This window comes from Perissodus microlepis, chromosome 22 (genome assembly GCF_051167445.1).
Source record: "Perissodus microlepis isolate ML-2025 ecotype Zambia chromosome 22, ASM5116744v1, whole genome shotgun sequence".
Taxonomy (NCBI): Eukaryota; Metazoa; Chordata; class Actinopteri; order Cichliformes; family Cichlidae; genus Perissodus; species Perissodus microlepis.
The window spans coordinates 581,295-597,422 of NC_140481.1; the positions used below are offsets into that span (position 1 = coordinate 581,295).

Sequence of the window (16,128 nt, forward strand, 5' to 3'; positions counted from 1 at the left end):
CTGGCTGCACCAAACCATGACGAGCCTCCAATTGTACCGATGGCTGTAGACGCTCACTGTAGTGCGTACATCAGCCTTTTCTCCCTGCTGAACTTTCTCTAACATGGTTCTTGACACTCTTCCACTGAGACCATTTCTGATCAGAGTGAACAGGTCAACAGAAGTCAGACGCACCATCTCCAGTTTTCCTGTTTAAACTTATTATAGGTGTTTTAGGCCTGTCAGTAATTTGTTCTCCACACTATGATATATATCAAGTTTTTGGGATTCAACTTTTTACTGTTACTGCTATACGACTGTGAAGCTGTGTTACAGTTCATGTTCCTTTTCATAGATTCAACTAAAGAAGTGGGGACCAATGATGTGTTTTTGTTTCTGAAATGTCTTACTTACATCTCCTTTATCTTCTGAATGTTTTTCTCGGTTGCATTGCTTCCCTGATACGTCTGACAGAACATCTAGCAGTACGAAGACTTTCATATTATCAGTGTAATGACCTGGAACACAGTTAATGAACTCTGGAGTTGGCTCGGAGCTTTCAGCAACAAAGCTGATGAATTGAAACTTTAATCATTACAAAAAATAATTTAAAAAAAGGAATCACTCAGGGGCACAGACCTAACAGTTCTGCGTGTATTTGACAGATTCGTTTCCATCAAACTGATTCACACTGAACCCTGTGAATGCAGACCCTGCAGTACTTCAGTATCTGTAGATTTCACATAAAGGAGGCATTTAATGAAGTCTTTACTGCACAAGCTGGCACTGGGCTGATAGGGGCTCTGTATCAATGCAGAACAGAGGTCGACATACAAGGATGCAATGAATGATAGAAAACAAACTGAGCGATCGTGTAGAAGAAAGAGGAACAAGGCCTGTGTTTCGAAAAACGACACCTTGCAACACCGAGCATAAAACGTTCCCTCTGAAGCAGAAGGGAAAGAAAAAGAACGCACACATGTAAAGAAAGCTCTTAAAACATGTGGTTAACTTAATCAGATAGTAAACAAGGTCAGACACCTACTAGGGAGAAACAGAAGGAAAACCAGAACAACATCATCGTCCCTGATGTAGCAGGTTTATCAGAGAAACTCAGGAGAGTCTTCTCCAAACACGACATGCCAGTGCACTTCAGACCCGCCACACACTCAGACACAAACTGGTTCATCACAAACACACACTGAACAACGTAGCTGTGCAGTGCAGCGAGGAGTGCTCAGACCTCTACACTGGAGACACCAAACAGCCACTTCATAAACACATGTAAAGGTCAAAGGTCACTCTCTCAGGATGCCAGTGTTCACATTTTGTACAGAGAAGACAGATGGTTTGAAAGAGGAGTGGAAGAAGCATCTATGTCCACTGTGAACGGCCATCTTTGAAAAGAGGCGGGGCTTACCACACCAACTGTCTGCCATCTATAATCTAGACGCCTTAACGCCCACGCACATCCTGCATCATCTGACCTCAGTAAGTCACATGATAGGGTGTGGCTAGGTTTCACAATGAGTTCACCCAACACCTTGGGTGATGGTGACCTACACCTGTTTTCACACCTTGGCTCATGTGATTAGGTGGAGGATCATCAGGGGGTCCAGGACCCTCTTAGGGACACTTAAAATCTGGGAAAGAACAATTATCACTGCTTCACTATTTCATCCAGCTGTCATAAACCCACATGTGCCATTTACACATGTATTCCTAATGTCCTAATGCTCCTGAAGTCTCAAAGTCTGTCTGTGAGCTGCATCTGACGTTTGCAATAAATCTCTGCATTTTTCATTGATAACATTAAACTTGTTGGTAAAACCACAGGGGCTTTCATTTCAGCTCGTTTCAGATCCTTCTGTCTCCGTCCCAAAAAGGTTGACTCTGTTCATCTGGATGTTTTCAGTGGGAGAAACGTTTCGTCATCATCAGGTGACGTCTTCAGTCTCAGCTGACTGCAGGTTTCAACCTTTAAACAGGACATTTGCATAATGACTGAAACCAGCAGCACTGAAGGAACAATGGGCTGGGAGGTCGTGACCACTGATCAACAACCACTGATCAAAGACCACTGATCAATGGCCATGAGTCCCATTAAATAAATAAATAAATACAATTTTATTTATATAGCACCTTTCTAGACAGAGTCACAAAGTGCTGCACATAAGATAACAAATAATAAAAGGCAAAACAGACAATATAAAACAGGCAAAGGTGAGTTTTGAGTTGTTTTTAAAAACAACTACTGAGTCCACAGTTTTACAGGTTTGGGGAGAGAGTTCCACAACGTAGGGGCCACAGTGGCAAAAGCTCTGTCACCCTTAGTTCTCATCTTAGTCTTTTTTTATAGCAAGTAAGCCCTGATCGGATGACCTCAGGGACCTGCTGGGGACATCGGGCTGCAGCAGATCAGAGATCATTCACAGAGAGCTGAGGAATGGCTGCAATCACAGCATTGTAAGATGGTGACAGATGTACCCTTAGGCCCCTCCTCCATTCAGAGATGGTCTTTCCCTTTTCACGTAAATGGCCTCCTTGACTCCGCCCTCAAACCAGCGTTCCTCCCTGTCCAGGATGTTACATCCTCATCATTGAAAGAGTGTCCACTGGCCTGTAGGTGTGAATAGACTGCAGAGTCCTGGCCTGACGAGGTGGCTCTTCTGTGTTGTGCCATCCTCTTAGCCAGAGGTTGTTTGGTTTCCCCGATGTATAAATCCAGCCCATTGTTCCTTCAGTGGGCTGGTTTCAGTCATTATGCAGATGTCCTGTTTGTAAGGTTGGAAACCTGCAGTCAGCTGAGACTGAAGAAGTCACCTGGATGAGTGACGAAACATTTCTCCCATTGAAAACATCCAGATGAAGAGAATATAAACTTTTTGGGATTTCCTTGCCTGGATGATTGAGCATGCATCGGGACTCTGTCTCTGTCCCTTTTCTGCTGTTCTCAAACAGCTTGAGCCCATGACTGTCAGTTTTAGTGAATGTGATTCGCTTAACCCTCAGGTTTCTCCACGATGCCGCTGCCCATCTATTTTTTTTGAAAGAGGTTTTGAAGAGATTATAGGTTAGCTGACTTTCTCCATTATCAACATCAGTCTGTCTTTGAATGTGGTTCCTGCGAATTTTAAACATGCAAATATGCAACCTTTGATTAAAAAACATGATCATAAACTGACGTCAAAAACAAAAAACAGGGCTCCTCTCCAAGCTCCAACTTCTTTGAAAGATATTTAGAGAAAATAGTTTCTGCTCAGTTAAACTGTTTCATTGAAGAGCATGATTTCCAAAATATTTGTCTATTTCTTTCTCATGTTCAGCACTTTGTGTCACCTGTGACTGATTTAAAGTGCTTTACAAATAAAGTTACATAAATGTTTTGTGTGCAGCATAATTATTAATAGTTACACTATTTCAAAGTATGTTTACAGCCCACAATGAGATTTTCCATATTAATATGACAATCTAAAAATCTACTACAGCACTATAAATAGAACTGGGGCCTTTTTTAATTTTAGAAAATAAATATGTCAATAAAATAATTTTACTAATCCATTTTCTTAATCAATTTAATATCTAAACATTTAATTGCTGCATTTAAAAAGTCATCTAAGAACCTGTGGCATCAGGTAAGTTCTACAGAATGGATGTCAGAGCCAGAACAAGCTGTTTGCTCAGCACAGCGCAAAAATAAAGCTACAAATTGATTAACAAAGCATAATCAATTACTCTTAATAGAAATAATAACAAGAAAGATTTAAAATGACAGAGTTTTACATGGTTAACTGTCTATTTAAATTAGGATAAAAAATCAGGATGGTGGAATCAGCAAAACGATTACGTTATCTCTAAAGCCTTAGGAGTATTTGAACATGGTGCATATTTTATTAGCTACTTTGGTGATAATGCTTCGATTACATATCGATCTTTAGTGTGAACTGACCTTAAATGTATGCAAAAGCATCAGGAATGACGACACTGGCTACAAACACACTGCAAGATGAGAATGTCAATAATGACCACAACAGTGTTTATTTTGTGCATGGTGCTTTTTACATGTTTTTGTGTGATGATCATGTGAGGGTTACATCTAAGAAAACATACATAGAAAATAAGATGTGGACTGCTGACACAGAGGAGGAGGAGTACCATGATCATAATGATACAGTGAGAACAACAAACACTGGAGAGGATTTTAAAGGGCATCTTGTAACTAAAAGTCCGGTGTTTGAAGATAAAGTGCAAAGTGTGCACTGGTGCTAAAACGCCTAAAGTCACGCTGAAATGTTCTTTAAACTGTAAAAATATTGACTGTATTTCATTAATTTGATGCCGGACATTTTAAGGTTACCAAAAACTCACTGGATGATACAAATGAATGAGAGCTGTAGAAAGGACATTTATGTCGTTGAACCGTGACCGCGTTCAGGGTGAACTGGGGTCCCAGTTATAAAGGCTAAGGCTAGGTTTGCAACAAAACCCCTTTTCTAGTTGTGTTAGTATACCCACTTTATTATTTGTTGTCATTTTATGTTCGATGTAAACAAAAATCATGTTCTTTTTCAAAGAGTGGCCCCAAACGTCTGAGTGGCAGTGTGACTCTGTGTTTCTGCTTTCAGTGGGCGGTGTGTACAGGCGTGGTCGGCTTTGTCCTCCAAGAAGTACACATGTCATAATCATACTGTTCAAATATTATTGCAGACATATGGAAGTTAGACAGTATGAGAAGAATTCATCATCACTGCTGTTTTGATTCTGTTCTTTCATCTCGTTTCCTTTTGTTGCTTTATTACATGCTGAGTTTCTTCTCTCTGTGTTTTTCCCCTTACTGGTGTAATTTCACCACATTCATCCCCTTTCTGTTGTTCCATTATAATAAGCTGATAATCTGTATTGTGTTGTTCTTTGAAATATAACAGAAAATTATCCCAATTTACCGTATTATTAAGTGTCAGATATGTCAACCATTTCTATCATTTTAATGTGATGCAATACTCAGATTTTATATAATAAAGTCTAAATATACAGACTCTGAAGTTTTGCTCTTCTCTTTAGCGACTTCAATATTTCACAGATCTTTAAAGCAGCGCTAAGTGTACACACTGCCCACTGTGAGGAAAATTAGAAACGTTATGCAGAAACTATAACCGATGTGGGGAACGTTGTCAATATAAAATCATAGTATATCTAAAACACAAAACGCACAAAGGTGGAAATAAATAAGTCATGTCAGTGCACTACGATCTCTGTGGTCCTGATGAAGCCCTGTTTTGGTAACACGAGCACAAAAACACAACTAAACAATCAAAAGGTGTCACTGAACAAATGCCAGAACTTTGTCAGATGAAAGGATTAATTCCCGCACGTTAGTTTGATACAATCAATCTTTTCCTATACACAAATTGAAAAAATATTATTTTTACGTCGAGAGGGAAAATAAAATATTTACTGTACAAGAAATGACACCAAACTTGCACTAAAATTTGAGAGGGATCCTGCGAGTCCCAAAGTGTACAATCCCAAGTGACATCACCCACAATCCCTTTGTCAATGCTGCTCGGATACATTGTTACAAAATACTTGATTTTCAAGTTACTGGTAACCAATTCTGATGGTAAGAAAAGCTGTAGAAAAATAAATTACCAATATATCAAGAGTAAAAGACCAAATGCCCTTGATTTTTTCTTAAAATCTCCACACAAATTGGAGAGGAAGAAATCCACAAATGCTATTCTTTAATTTCTTTTTCATATTTAAAAAAAGATGATTTTTCATCCATAACTCCAGCAGCTGCTCTTTTGGCAGTAAATGGAACAAGAGGCGGATTGTGGGGAATACTGGCAGGGTTCTTGGGAATTTTCTGGTGACTCTGTCTCCTTCAGGCCAAACTTCACACTCGTGGAGTCAAGTTCATTTGTCATTGTTGAAGCTAGTTCGCTCTGATGAGGTCTGGTGGTTCCCGTTGATGGTTGCTGGGTGCGCTGAGGTAAAATGGTGTGATGGAGATACGAGGAGGAATGGGGTGGAGTGGGGGGTAGCTGAGAGGGCCGAAGTTTGATTGAGGAAAGATGACAGAAAGTAAAGAAAGAATAAAAGAATATTTAGTGGCGTTTACCATGAAAATATCTGCATTTTTGATCACAAGACAGTCAGCTATCTGAGCACAAAGGAAAAGGCCCCAACACCAAAAAAGAAAATGAAAATGAAGCAAGAAATATTACCTAGAAAATGAGAATTTAAATATATATGTAATGTAATTTGAATTGTATAACACGACATTAGTCTTACTGAACATTAAAGAGCTTTTTTTAACCATACATTTAAACAGCACTTATTTCTATGAAGCATTTTACCTCGAATCAAACTGAAAACGCAGAATCACAAACGAACACAAGTTTCTTTGGTCCCAGACAAAAAGCACCATGCTGCTGCAAATCTGTACTCTGAGTCACTCACTTTGTTCATCCGTGTTTTCTAAAGATTTTAAAAACATTACATAGTTTTTAAATACACTTTTTACTGAGTTTATTTATTTGAGTGTTATTTCTGTCGTCTGCTGAACTATAGATTCATTTATTTTTAATAGTTTATTTAAAATACTTTATAATTCATTTTTACTGGCCATTATAATAAAACATTTTTTTATAATGATAGATGGAAAAAGAATAATAAAGTGTTTTTTATTGTACAATTCATCAAAAAGTCGTGAAACTGACCATCAAACATTTACAGTTCATATACTGTCATATCATTTCTGTGTTACTGGGATACTGAGTAAGGATCATGTGATCGGCTATTGAGGCCATTCATTGACTCCACATTGGCAGTAAACACACTGATTGAAAGTGTTTAAGGACCCATGTGCTCATACATGACGCAGCTCTTTGTGGAAGCTGTTACCATAGATTCACCCAGCCTCTGTTTCTTTACATTAGCTCTGTCTGCTGAGCTTCACTCCAGTAATGCTACTGAGTTTGTTAACATACCAACAAAAATCTGTCTCTGTTGGTTTTTATTCTGTGGAACTTGAAACAAAGTGTTTTACAAAACTATGATTATTGTTCCTTTTACCACTTTGGTAGCTTTAGTTGGCATCGTGCCTTCCTGATCTTCCTGTGAGACAGCACTGAGGGCTTCAACAATCTGCAGCCCTCCCAGCCCACCCAGCCCTCCCAGCCCACGCAGCCCACGCAGCCCACCCAGCCCTGCTCACATGCTCAGACAAACTGGGAGGTAGGCTGGGCCGTTTACATACCAGCCTGCCAACCAGCTCAACAGCATCAGATTCCCAGCCTGGACCCTTTAACATCACATATCCAAGGCAACAATTAAAACCACATGGGCCCTAACACCTTACACTGTGGAAGTACCATGTTTCACTTTCATGCAAACACCTGAGATACTTCTGCAGGTTTTCATTTAATTACTGATCTGTGTCCTTCATAAACATCTCCGTGTTTCCATGACTCGGTTCAGTCGGTTTCTATCATTACTTATCACGGTCCTCTTATATTTAAAACACAGTTTGGTGATGTAGTTCGTCTCCATCATGGCTTTTACTGTAAATAAGATTCTTTTGGTGGCTGTTATTGTAAACTGGAACAGTGGCATGACTGCCGTTTCTTAATTATTTATGCTGGTTAGTGGTTAGGTGCAGGTGGTTAGGAGGTTTTAGTTTAAGTCTGAATTCTTGGTTAAGTTTAAACTTTTTCAACATCTTCTTTTATCCTCGTCACAATTATAATTATACTCAATATGATCTTCACAAGTGATTTTCAGTCAGACCAGTGGATACTTGGTGGGGGACAGATGAAATCCAGATGTATCACTTGCCTTCCACAGGATCAGTCCGTCTTACTCTGGGGTGATCTCCGTCTCCTGATGCACAACCACTTTGGTGACAGACATATCTGGGTGCTGCTCCTTTGCCTCTTTAATGGCCTGGGCCAAAGCCTACAGAGTAAACACCACACTCCTAAATGACCTGCACAACACGCACTGCAAGTAACGAACATGACTTTCATGTAGCATATATTTACTGGACATACTGCTCTGTGGGGCAATCTAGGCCTGCACATAATCCCAGGGTCACTTATGTGGTACATTTCCTGTAAATCAGCGTATGAGCTAACACACAGACCTTTAAGGAAAACATGATTTAGTGTGAACAACGAAGCAGTGAGAAATGCTCCATAATGAATGTGAATTTACCTTGTCATGATCTATTTCTGTGTCCCCAGTGATGACAATTCTCTTTTCAATGCGAGTCTCAGAGATCCCTCCTTTCACCGTCTGTAACAGAGATGTGACACAAGCTTTAAAAATCTAAATCCTCCCTCTGTCTTTATTTTTCCTCTGAACAGAATTGACGTTCGCTGGAAAATCCTGAGTGAAATGACATGACTGTGTATCCTCTTAAATCCAGGACCAAATGACCTCACACCACATTCACCAGCGTGAGGCCAGAAGACGCCACTTACCGAGTGGAAACTTCTACAGATACAGTCACAGTCAGTTCATTTCAACATTAGCAGGTAACAGTAACAGTATAAGAGTATGCTTGAGAAAGTTTTTTGTATATGGAAACAGTATATCAAACGTATCAGTATGTCAGCTGAATGAAGCAGATGTAGGAGAGTATGTCTTTCACATAAGAATTGAACTAACTGTTTCTGATGGAGACTGTGTGAGATCTCAGAGGCTCAGAGCAGAAGTCTGATGGCCGGGAGGAGCACAGAGTTATGTAGTGACTGTTCCAACAGCTGATCACAAAATGTACCTGACTGAATCATCTGAAGTTATGTGCCAGTTATCTTTACCCTGAAACACTGCAAACTGATGATCTGACTGTAACAAAGTCATTTTGTTGCCTATATTAGATCAGTAGCATTCATGAGTTTGTATTGGGCAACTTTTCTCCCATTCTGTGGGATGCTCCACATTAAGTTGTGTTCTGTTACATGAAAATACTAAAAGATAACTATGTAAAAAACATGGTATCATCTGAGAGTGTTGTTGTTGGGAGAGACGAGGATGCAAACAGTCACATCTGATTTAATAAAGTACACCCACACTGAAAATGTCTGTCACTCAAACACAGCCTGTGTTTCAAGACAGCTGGTTTAAGTTAGAGATGGACCGATCCGATATTACGTCTCGGTATCGGTCTGATACTGACCTAAATTACTGGATCGGATATCAGAGAGAAATAAAAGATGTAATCTGATCCATTAAATATCAAAAAAGCACCTCACAAAACCTGCAACACGGCGTAACTCAGCTCATAACCTCAGCACGTCGGAGCAGTGTGCTCACGTGATAGAGCGGCTGTGGCGTGCGAGACCTCTCGGCGCTCTGGTTGAGCATTTGGAGCCCCGCTACCAAACCAGCATTTCATCTCCGAGAAAGTTACCCCAGAGAGAAGTAAAACACGTGTGTAAGTTCATCTCTGAATGTTTGTAAAGCATTCATACAGCATGCTACTTCAATCATGAAACTGATCAATGATCAGCTGATCGGCTTTTCTCTCTTCTTTGTTTTTGGCCCACTTTGCACCAGAAAGAGGAAACCAGCGGCTGAACAACAGCAGCACGTTTAAGCTTGATAAGCTGTTGTTAGAATTTATTTAATATTACTTTCTACACCAGGATCTTTTTCTACGCAGCTGACGGCTGGTAACTGTGCAGGGGCGGATCTAGCAAAGTTTAGCCAGGGGGGCCGATAGGGCATTAACAGGGAAAAGGGGCACAAAGACATACTTTTCTTTCTTATTCTCATTTAAAATGTTGAGCTTTTAATAAATAATTATCTGAATCTTACACCCAAAGTTTTAATCTGATGTAAAATGTATAGAAGTCCATTACTGTATATAGTAACTGTTAAGTCTAATATACCCTAGTAAGCTATAGTACTTTTTCCTTTGGGAACCATCTGTGCAGCCTGCAGTTCTGTTGAAGAAAGATGTTGAATCTATTTAAATATTCTTGAAAAATAATTTATTTCTGTGCATTTTTTTTTTACACACTGCATCAAATTAAAGTTGATTATGTCGATTAAGCATCATGAGGGCGGGGGGTGGTTCCCTATTTATTTATTTATTTATTTATTTATTTGCTGGGAGTTTGCAACCCTATTAGTCAGGTTGTTTAATATTTCTGCTAAGTACTCTTTAAAATACCAGAATAGGGAGGATGGAGCAGGTTTAAGTTTATTAGATTGATCAGTTTTGCTGAACTATGAAATATTTTGGGTGCAGTGTATTTTTTACATACAGGTATAACAGAATAGCTTTATTTTTTTTTTAACTTGAGTATGAATTTATACAAAATGCAGCAAGATATTTATAAAAAAAAACGTTTTATTGATTAAAAAATACACTATATTGGATTCATATCAGTATCGGCAGATATCCAAATTTATGATATCGGACATAAAAAAGTGGTATCGTGCCATCTGTAGTTTAACTGACTAATAGCAGACATTTATCACAACATAGTGATAGTGTACTGATCTCTACTGCCTGAGAAGCTGTTAGTGAAGTGTGCCAGACCTTGGTGATCTGGGTGGTGGTGGTGGTGCTGATGGTCTCAGAAGTAATCGTCTGGGCACTCAGCAGCACTCCCGACTCCCTCTCTGCCACACTGTCCACCGGCTGTGGGAGAGATAACTTTAAGTACCAAATAAGAAATTACTCACACATTTAAACACAGCACATGAACTTCATTATGTCAGAAAAGGGATAAAAGTGTGCAGACCCATAAAGGTTTTACAGACTTTGCGTTGTTAATATATAATAACAGTTAAACGTGAAACGTGTTTTCTTTTTTTAAAGTATTGATATTCTAATAAAGGTTATTATTAACTTGAAGCTACAAATCATAGCTCTTTTCTGTGGGACTTGGACATCTACCAGCTGAAAATGGCAATGATTAGATTTGTGTCGTTCCAGTGTCCACAGTGCACATCCAGGTGAAAACCAAGAACGCTCTGCTAAAGCTTCCAGTGTTTACAGTAGCAATGTGGCTTTAAGAAATGCAAACTGGTAAAGCATTTGAAACTGAAGCACCAAAGCAAGATGGGCCATCCCAACAATATAAGCAACAATGTAACAGTCAGTGGTGTGAAAACTCTGAAGTATCACCAACTTCTTGCAAAACTGAACAAACAGCACTTAACAGTACAAATGATTAATCACCCGAAGCATACTACAAGCAAAGAAATGGGATGTTGATCCATGCTAACTCGGTCACATGAGCTCAACCTAAAAAAGACAAAACTGCAGGCAGTGAGATCCACAAAGAAGCAGCCACTGAGGCTGGTTCAGTTCTGGCCTGGCAGAGCATCTCAAGGAGGAAATGCAGCGTTTGATGAGGTTCTTGGGTTCTAGACTTCAGTCATTGAATACAAAGTATTTCCAGGGAAATGTAAAGTCATGTTAGTTTGTATATTGGAGGATAGAGTATCTATAGTACTATAGTAGAAATCGCTTTAAGCCCCCTCAATTTTAAACATTTATGTTAAAGTAATTTATGTTGGATTTTCTGTAATCAACACAGGCTCAGATACACACAGACACCCCCACTAATATTTGGTTAGATGTCCCTCAGCTCTCTAGGTGAAGCAGAGAAATTGATAATTATATTCCAAGAGAAGCGTGCTGCACCGGAGAGAGTCAGTCTGAAGAAAGTTAAATAACAGTGTCTGAGAGGGAAACCAGACAAGTGTTCACAGCAGTCACAACAGTGGGAAAATAAATAACAGACGCTCAGGCTGTAATGAGGGGGGTGCTGAATACTGCAAATCCATTCCTGGAAACTGGACCAATCACAGGACACGATCGAGAGCTGACATAAAAACAAAACCGAATTAAGAATATATTATACAGCGTCAACATAAGCTAGAAAATGTGGTTTGGTAACAGTATAAAGAACTGAACCTTTTACAGTTTCACTGCTATGCAGGTTTGATCTGATCAGCTGTTTTGAATCCCAGCCCTGTGTTTAACAGATCACCGACCTAATTATTAATATTGACAAATTAGCAGGTCATGCTAGTGTTGTAGAATCAAATCTGCCACTAAACGTAGAGTTGGCATTATTTTGCACTTCAGTTATTGCATGCTTTTGTGTTTTTGTGTGAGATATAGGCCACACCATGTGGGAGTGGAGATTCCACTCTAGTCCAGCTATTTGGTGTCGCGTACAGGACTAGTAAAGGGGTCTTGGAGACTCCAGTGAGGGAAAAGGATATTTTAAAAGAAAGTAGTTTTAACCTGGCCTGGATGGTTTTGCTTTTAAAATAATTACATTTTACCAGACAGAGGATTTGTTTTAAATAGATTTACGTGGATTTGTTGTGATAATAGACTGGATTGGAAACTGCTGGTTTGCTGGACCTGTGGATAACAGGAGGGGGAAAAGCCTACTCTGTAATTAGGAGGTGACCATCCAGGCGTGGAGAGGAAGAGCTTGAGTGTTGTATTCCCAGCATCTGCTGTGGAAACACTCCGTATTGACCCAAGGCCTATGAAGGTGGGTGAAAAGCCTTTCCCAGGAAGACTGCTTGTTCTTCTGCGTGACCACCTTTTTCTGTTTGTACCAGGCTAATAACTGTGACTGTTTTGGGCCTTTGATTCCAGCCCAGAACGTCAGCCCACCAGTCTGCTTCCAAACACCGGATTTAATTCTTGTATTAAGGCCATTATGTTGACCACTCCTTAATACTAGGGCCAAAACTTTAGGCCAGGCTTATGAAAACCAGACAGTGTGCAGTAGCATTGCATACAAAGTAAAAAAAAAAAAAGCTATACTTTGTGTTTAATGTGAGAAAATAATTCATAAAATGCATATTTTTGTAAGGGGGAAATGTCTCAAATTCACCTCACCTGAGCTGACTCGTATGTGATGGTCTTGGTTTCAGTGTGAACTAAGGGTATGTCCTTGTAGGCTGCAGTTCCTCTTACAGAATTGGTAACATCTGAGATGGTGATTGTCTGGGTCTTTAGCACAGGAGACTGCAGAAATCAGATAAACAGCAATAAACTCTCAGGGTTTTACAAAGACAACAGTGTGGCACTGTAGCTGCTACACAACGCAAGGGAAAGAAATCCAAAACCTGTTTGTCCCAGACACACATTTACACACACAGAAACTATCCTGCTGGATTTCTTACTAAACTATGAATTGATCCTTAAATCCCACTTCACTGAGGCAACTGGTAATGTAACTGTTGTACTGGGAAATGCATTCATGAAAACCAGCATGTTTAAAATCTATATCTGACTTACAACATGTCTAACAGGGAACTCTAATGATTATAACTGAATCTACCGAAGCCTTTTTTATTCGAGATAAATGTGCGTGGGTATGAGTGTGATTAGATAGAGTGTGGCATGACGCTGAGTGCACCTTAATGCTAGACAAATAATCTGTTATAATAGAAATATGATCTGTCTGCATGATTCCACAACTTGCTGTATGTATGTAATGAAACTTTTAATTGTATAACACTCAAATGTTTTAGACACTAAAAGTAAAGTAAGTATAACTTGAAAATATAGTTTATGTCATTATAATTTGTCACTGTCAAGCTGCACAGTTCACTCATCATGTTCCTGTGTTTTGGGCAACGATCTATAATTAATTATGTCTCCTTTCTCATGCCGTCACCCAGTTCTGTCATGACTCTGATCCAATCACAGCCAGCCTTCAGGTCCTCAAATGTGCATGTTAACCATGTATTAGGCCATAATATATTTCATGTTGCAGAATTGTCTCTGCCCATTGCACAAAAACCAGCTTAAAAAAATAATTAGCAGCTGCAGGCAAATAACGAAGTGTGCAACTACAAAGGACAAAGTATTCCAAATGGCATCCAAATGTTTGCACAAAACAACAATTCATTTGGTAGAAAATAAAAATCAAACCACAATTTCTGCAGTGCTCTGCCTTCAAACACTGTGCACAACTTATTCTTGAAACATACATCAATAACAGAGCAGACGGATGTTTCCTAAACTGCAAAAATGTAGGCGTGAAGACCTGCAGCTGGAAACGACCAGTGTTTGTGGAAATGATGAGACACTGCATTTCAATATATTAATGCAGTTCTGTTATTCCTTACTGAGTGCAAGCGTCCACTACAACCATTTGTCTGTCTTTAGTTGGTTCCCTCCTCAGTAGGTTTATGACTATAAAAATGCTGGTGATTGTTTGCTTTAAAGATCAACGTTCTCCCCAGTTTCATTAGTATTCCTTCAAATGTTCCACCAGCTGAAAGGGAACCAAAACAAATGCTGATAGTTTCACAGCCATACAGACCTCAGCCACATCCTCCAGCTTTTCATGGAGGACTCTGAAGATCACCCCGGCATGTTCTAGGTCTGCGTCACATTCCCCTCTGTTAGGCATTCCCAGAAAACCACCAACAATGATCTATGGGGATTCATGAGCTGCCAAAACCACATCAACTAGCTCCTTTGAGCTTTGGGAAGTTTTTCTTTAAGCTCGCTCCAGATGTTTGAGCTCCTTCAGTTTTTCCTCAGCACCGTACGGCAGAGGAAAACAACTTCGGTTGCTTGTATTGATAGTTTCACACATTCCATATCAGAGCCTATGATCCGTATACAGGACACCTCCATTATGGCGCTCTGCACAGCATGCTAATGCTAAGGTAGCCAAAACCCAGAATCATGTTTAAGCCGATGCTGACCCCAGACCAGCAGCCAGACCCTGTTAAATCATCAATTATGAGAGAATGTGTTTCAGGCCATTTTACAGAGAAACACAAAAGTAATGCAACAAGCAGGATAATGATTACTTTCTCCTGGGAGCAATTAAGTAACATTTTGCATTACTTGTTCTGTGTCATGATGACTTTTTTGAGTAATGAACCTACACGGATCACAACACAGAGGAGGAATACTTGTGAGCACACAGCGTGTAGTTAACGTGCATGACTGTAATTTCTTTCATACGCTGCTCAGTGATGGTGCTGACTCAACGCGGAGACGATGAGAACCTCGTGAGAGTGAATAAGGAATCAAATTGATAAGTGATGGAATCAGAATCGCTAAATTCTTGTCAATTGCCATCTACACAAGTGTGACAATAGCACGAGATTAATAATGCCAATTCTAAAAACATCGAGTAAAATATAAAAGCGGAATGCAATGATTAGCAAATCTCATAAACACGTTTTATTCACAGAACACAGAAATCACACCAAATGTTTAAATGTTCTCTTTTAACAGCCAGAACACTGATAGGTGTGTCCACATGCACATGAAGTCACACAGAAATCAGTTTGAGCTTAGTCTGTGACGCTGTACTTTCATTATCATGATTGTCTGAAAATCCCCACAAATCATTGTTTAAGAAGCACCTGAGGGAACATGAGGCAGATAAGCAGCCTATTTGTTACCAGGGCAGTCACATGACTGAGTATAAAAAGAGCAGGCAGGCAGTTTCCCAGAAGTAAAGACAGGCAGGGCACCAGTCTGCAAAAAACTGCATTTGCAAGCTGCAAAACAATTGTTTGTCAAATAAACAACTGTGAAAGCTGCAAATTTCTCATAATAGCATCAACAGGTTCTAGAGAAATCCGTGTGCACAATGCAGAAGCCTGGAAATCCATGTTGGATGAGCGAGAGCTTTCTGCTTAAGTCAGCACTGCATTAACAACAGGCATGACTCTGTCATGGAAATCAGTGCAAAGACTCGGGAACAGCTCACAGTGCTGTCCACACCTGCAGTGTCACTTTATATGTGAACATCATCCTGAATCTGGGCCAAATGTCACATGGACTGAGGCAAAGTGGAAATCTGTTCTGAGGTCATGGACGTCACTTCACCTGGACTAAAGAGGAGAGGGAGAGGCATCATTCAGCTGGTTTCCACTGATGTATGGGGATACATTACTGACTATGAATTTGGCAACTTGCACATCTGGAATGGATCCATCAGTGCTGAAATACAAGTTCTGGACCAACATAGTAACTAAGAAAACAGTGTGAAACCATGTAAAGCATCTATTACAACAGCATGGGTTGATAGTCTAGGTTGAGTCTAGAATTCTTACCAATTCAAGATATTTGGAAAAACATTAAAAATTAAAAATATGAAACTGAAGATTCAGAATAATTGA

At 39.7% G+C, this 16,128-nt stretch overlaps 1 protein-coding gene across 14 annotated transcripts in view; it reads right to left on the minus strand.

Moving 5' to 3' along the window:
* Positions 1-3,994: 3,994 nt before the first annotated feature.
* Positions 3,995-16,128, minus strand: part of epb41a (erythrocyte membrane protein band 4.1a) — a 70,678-nt gene continuing 58,544 nt past the window's right edge. For 13 of the 14 annotated variants that reach the window (XM_084919120.1, XM_084919119.1, XM_084919122.1 and 10 more), the window contains 5 exons: positions 12,869-12,997; positions 10,535-10,636; positions 8,197-8,277; positions 7,819-7,938; positions 3,995-6,023 (listed from right to left, as the gene is read on the minus strand). In XM_084919120.1, coding sequence (XP_084775246.1) covers positions 7,840-7,938; positions 8,197-8,277; positions 10,535-10,636; positions 12,869-12,997 — 411 coding nt within the window. In that variant the 3' untranslated portion in view covers positions 3,995-6,023; positions 7,819-7,839. The remainder of the gene's footprint in view (positions 6,024-7,818; positions 7,939-8,196; positions 8,278-10,534; positions 10,637-12,868; positions 12,998-16,128) is intronic. The other variant, XM_084919128.1, reaches the window with a different exon arrangement.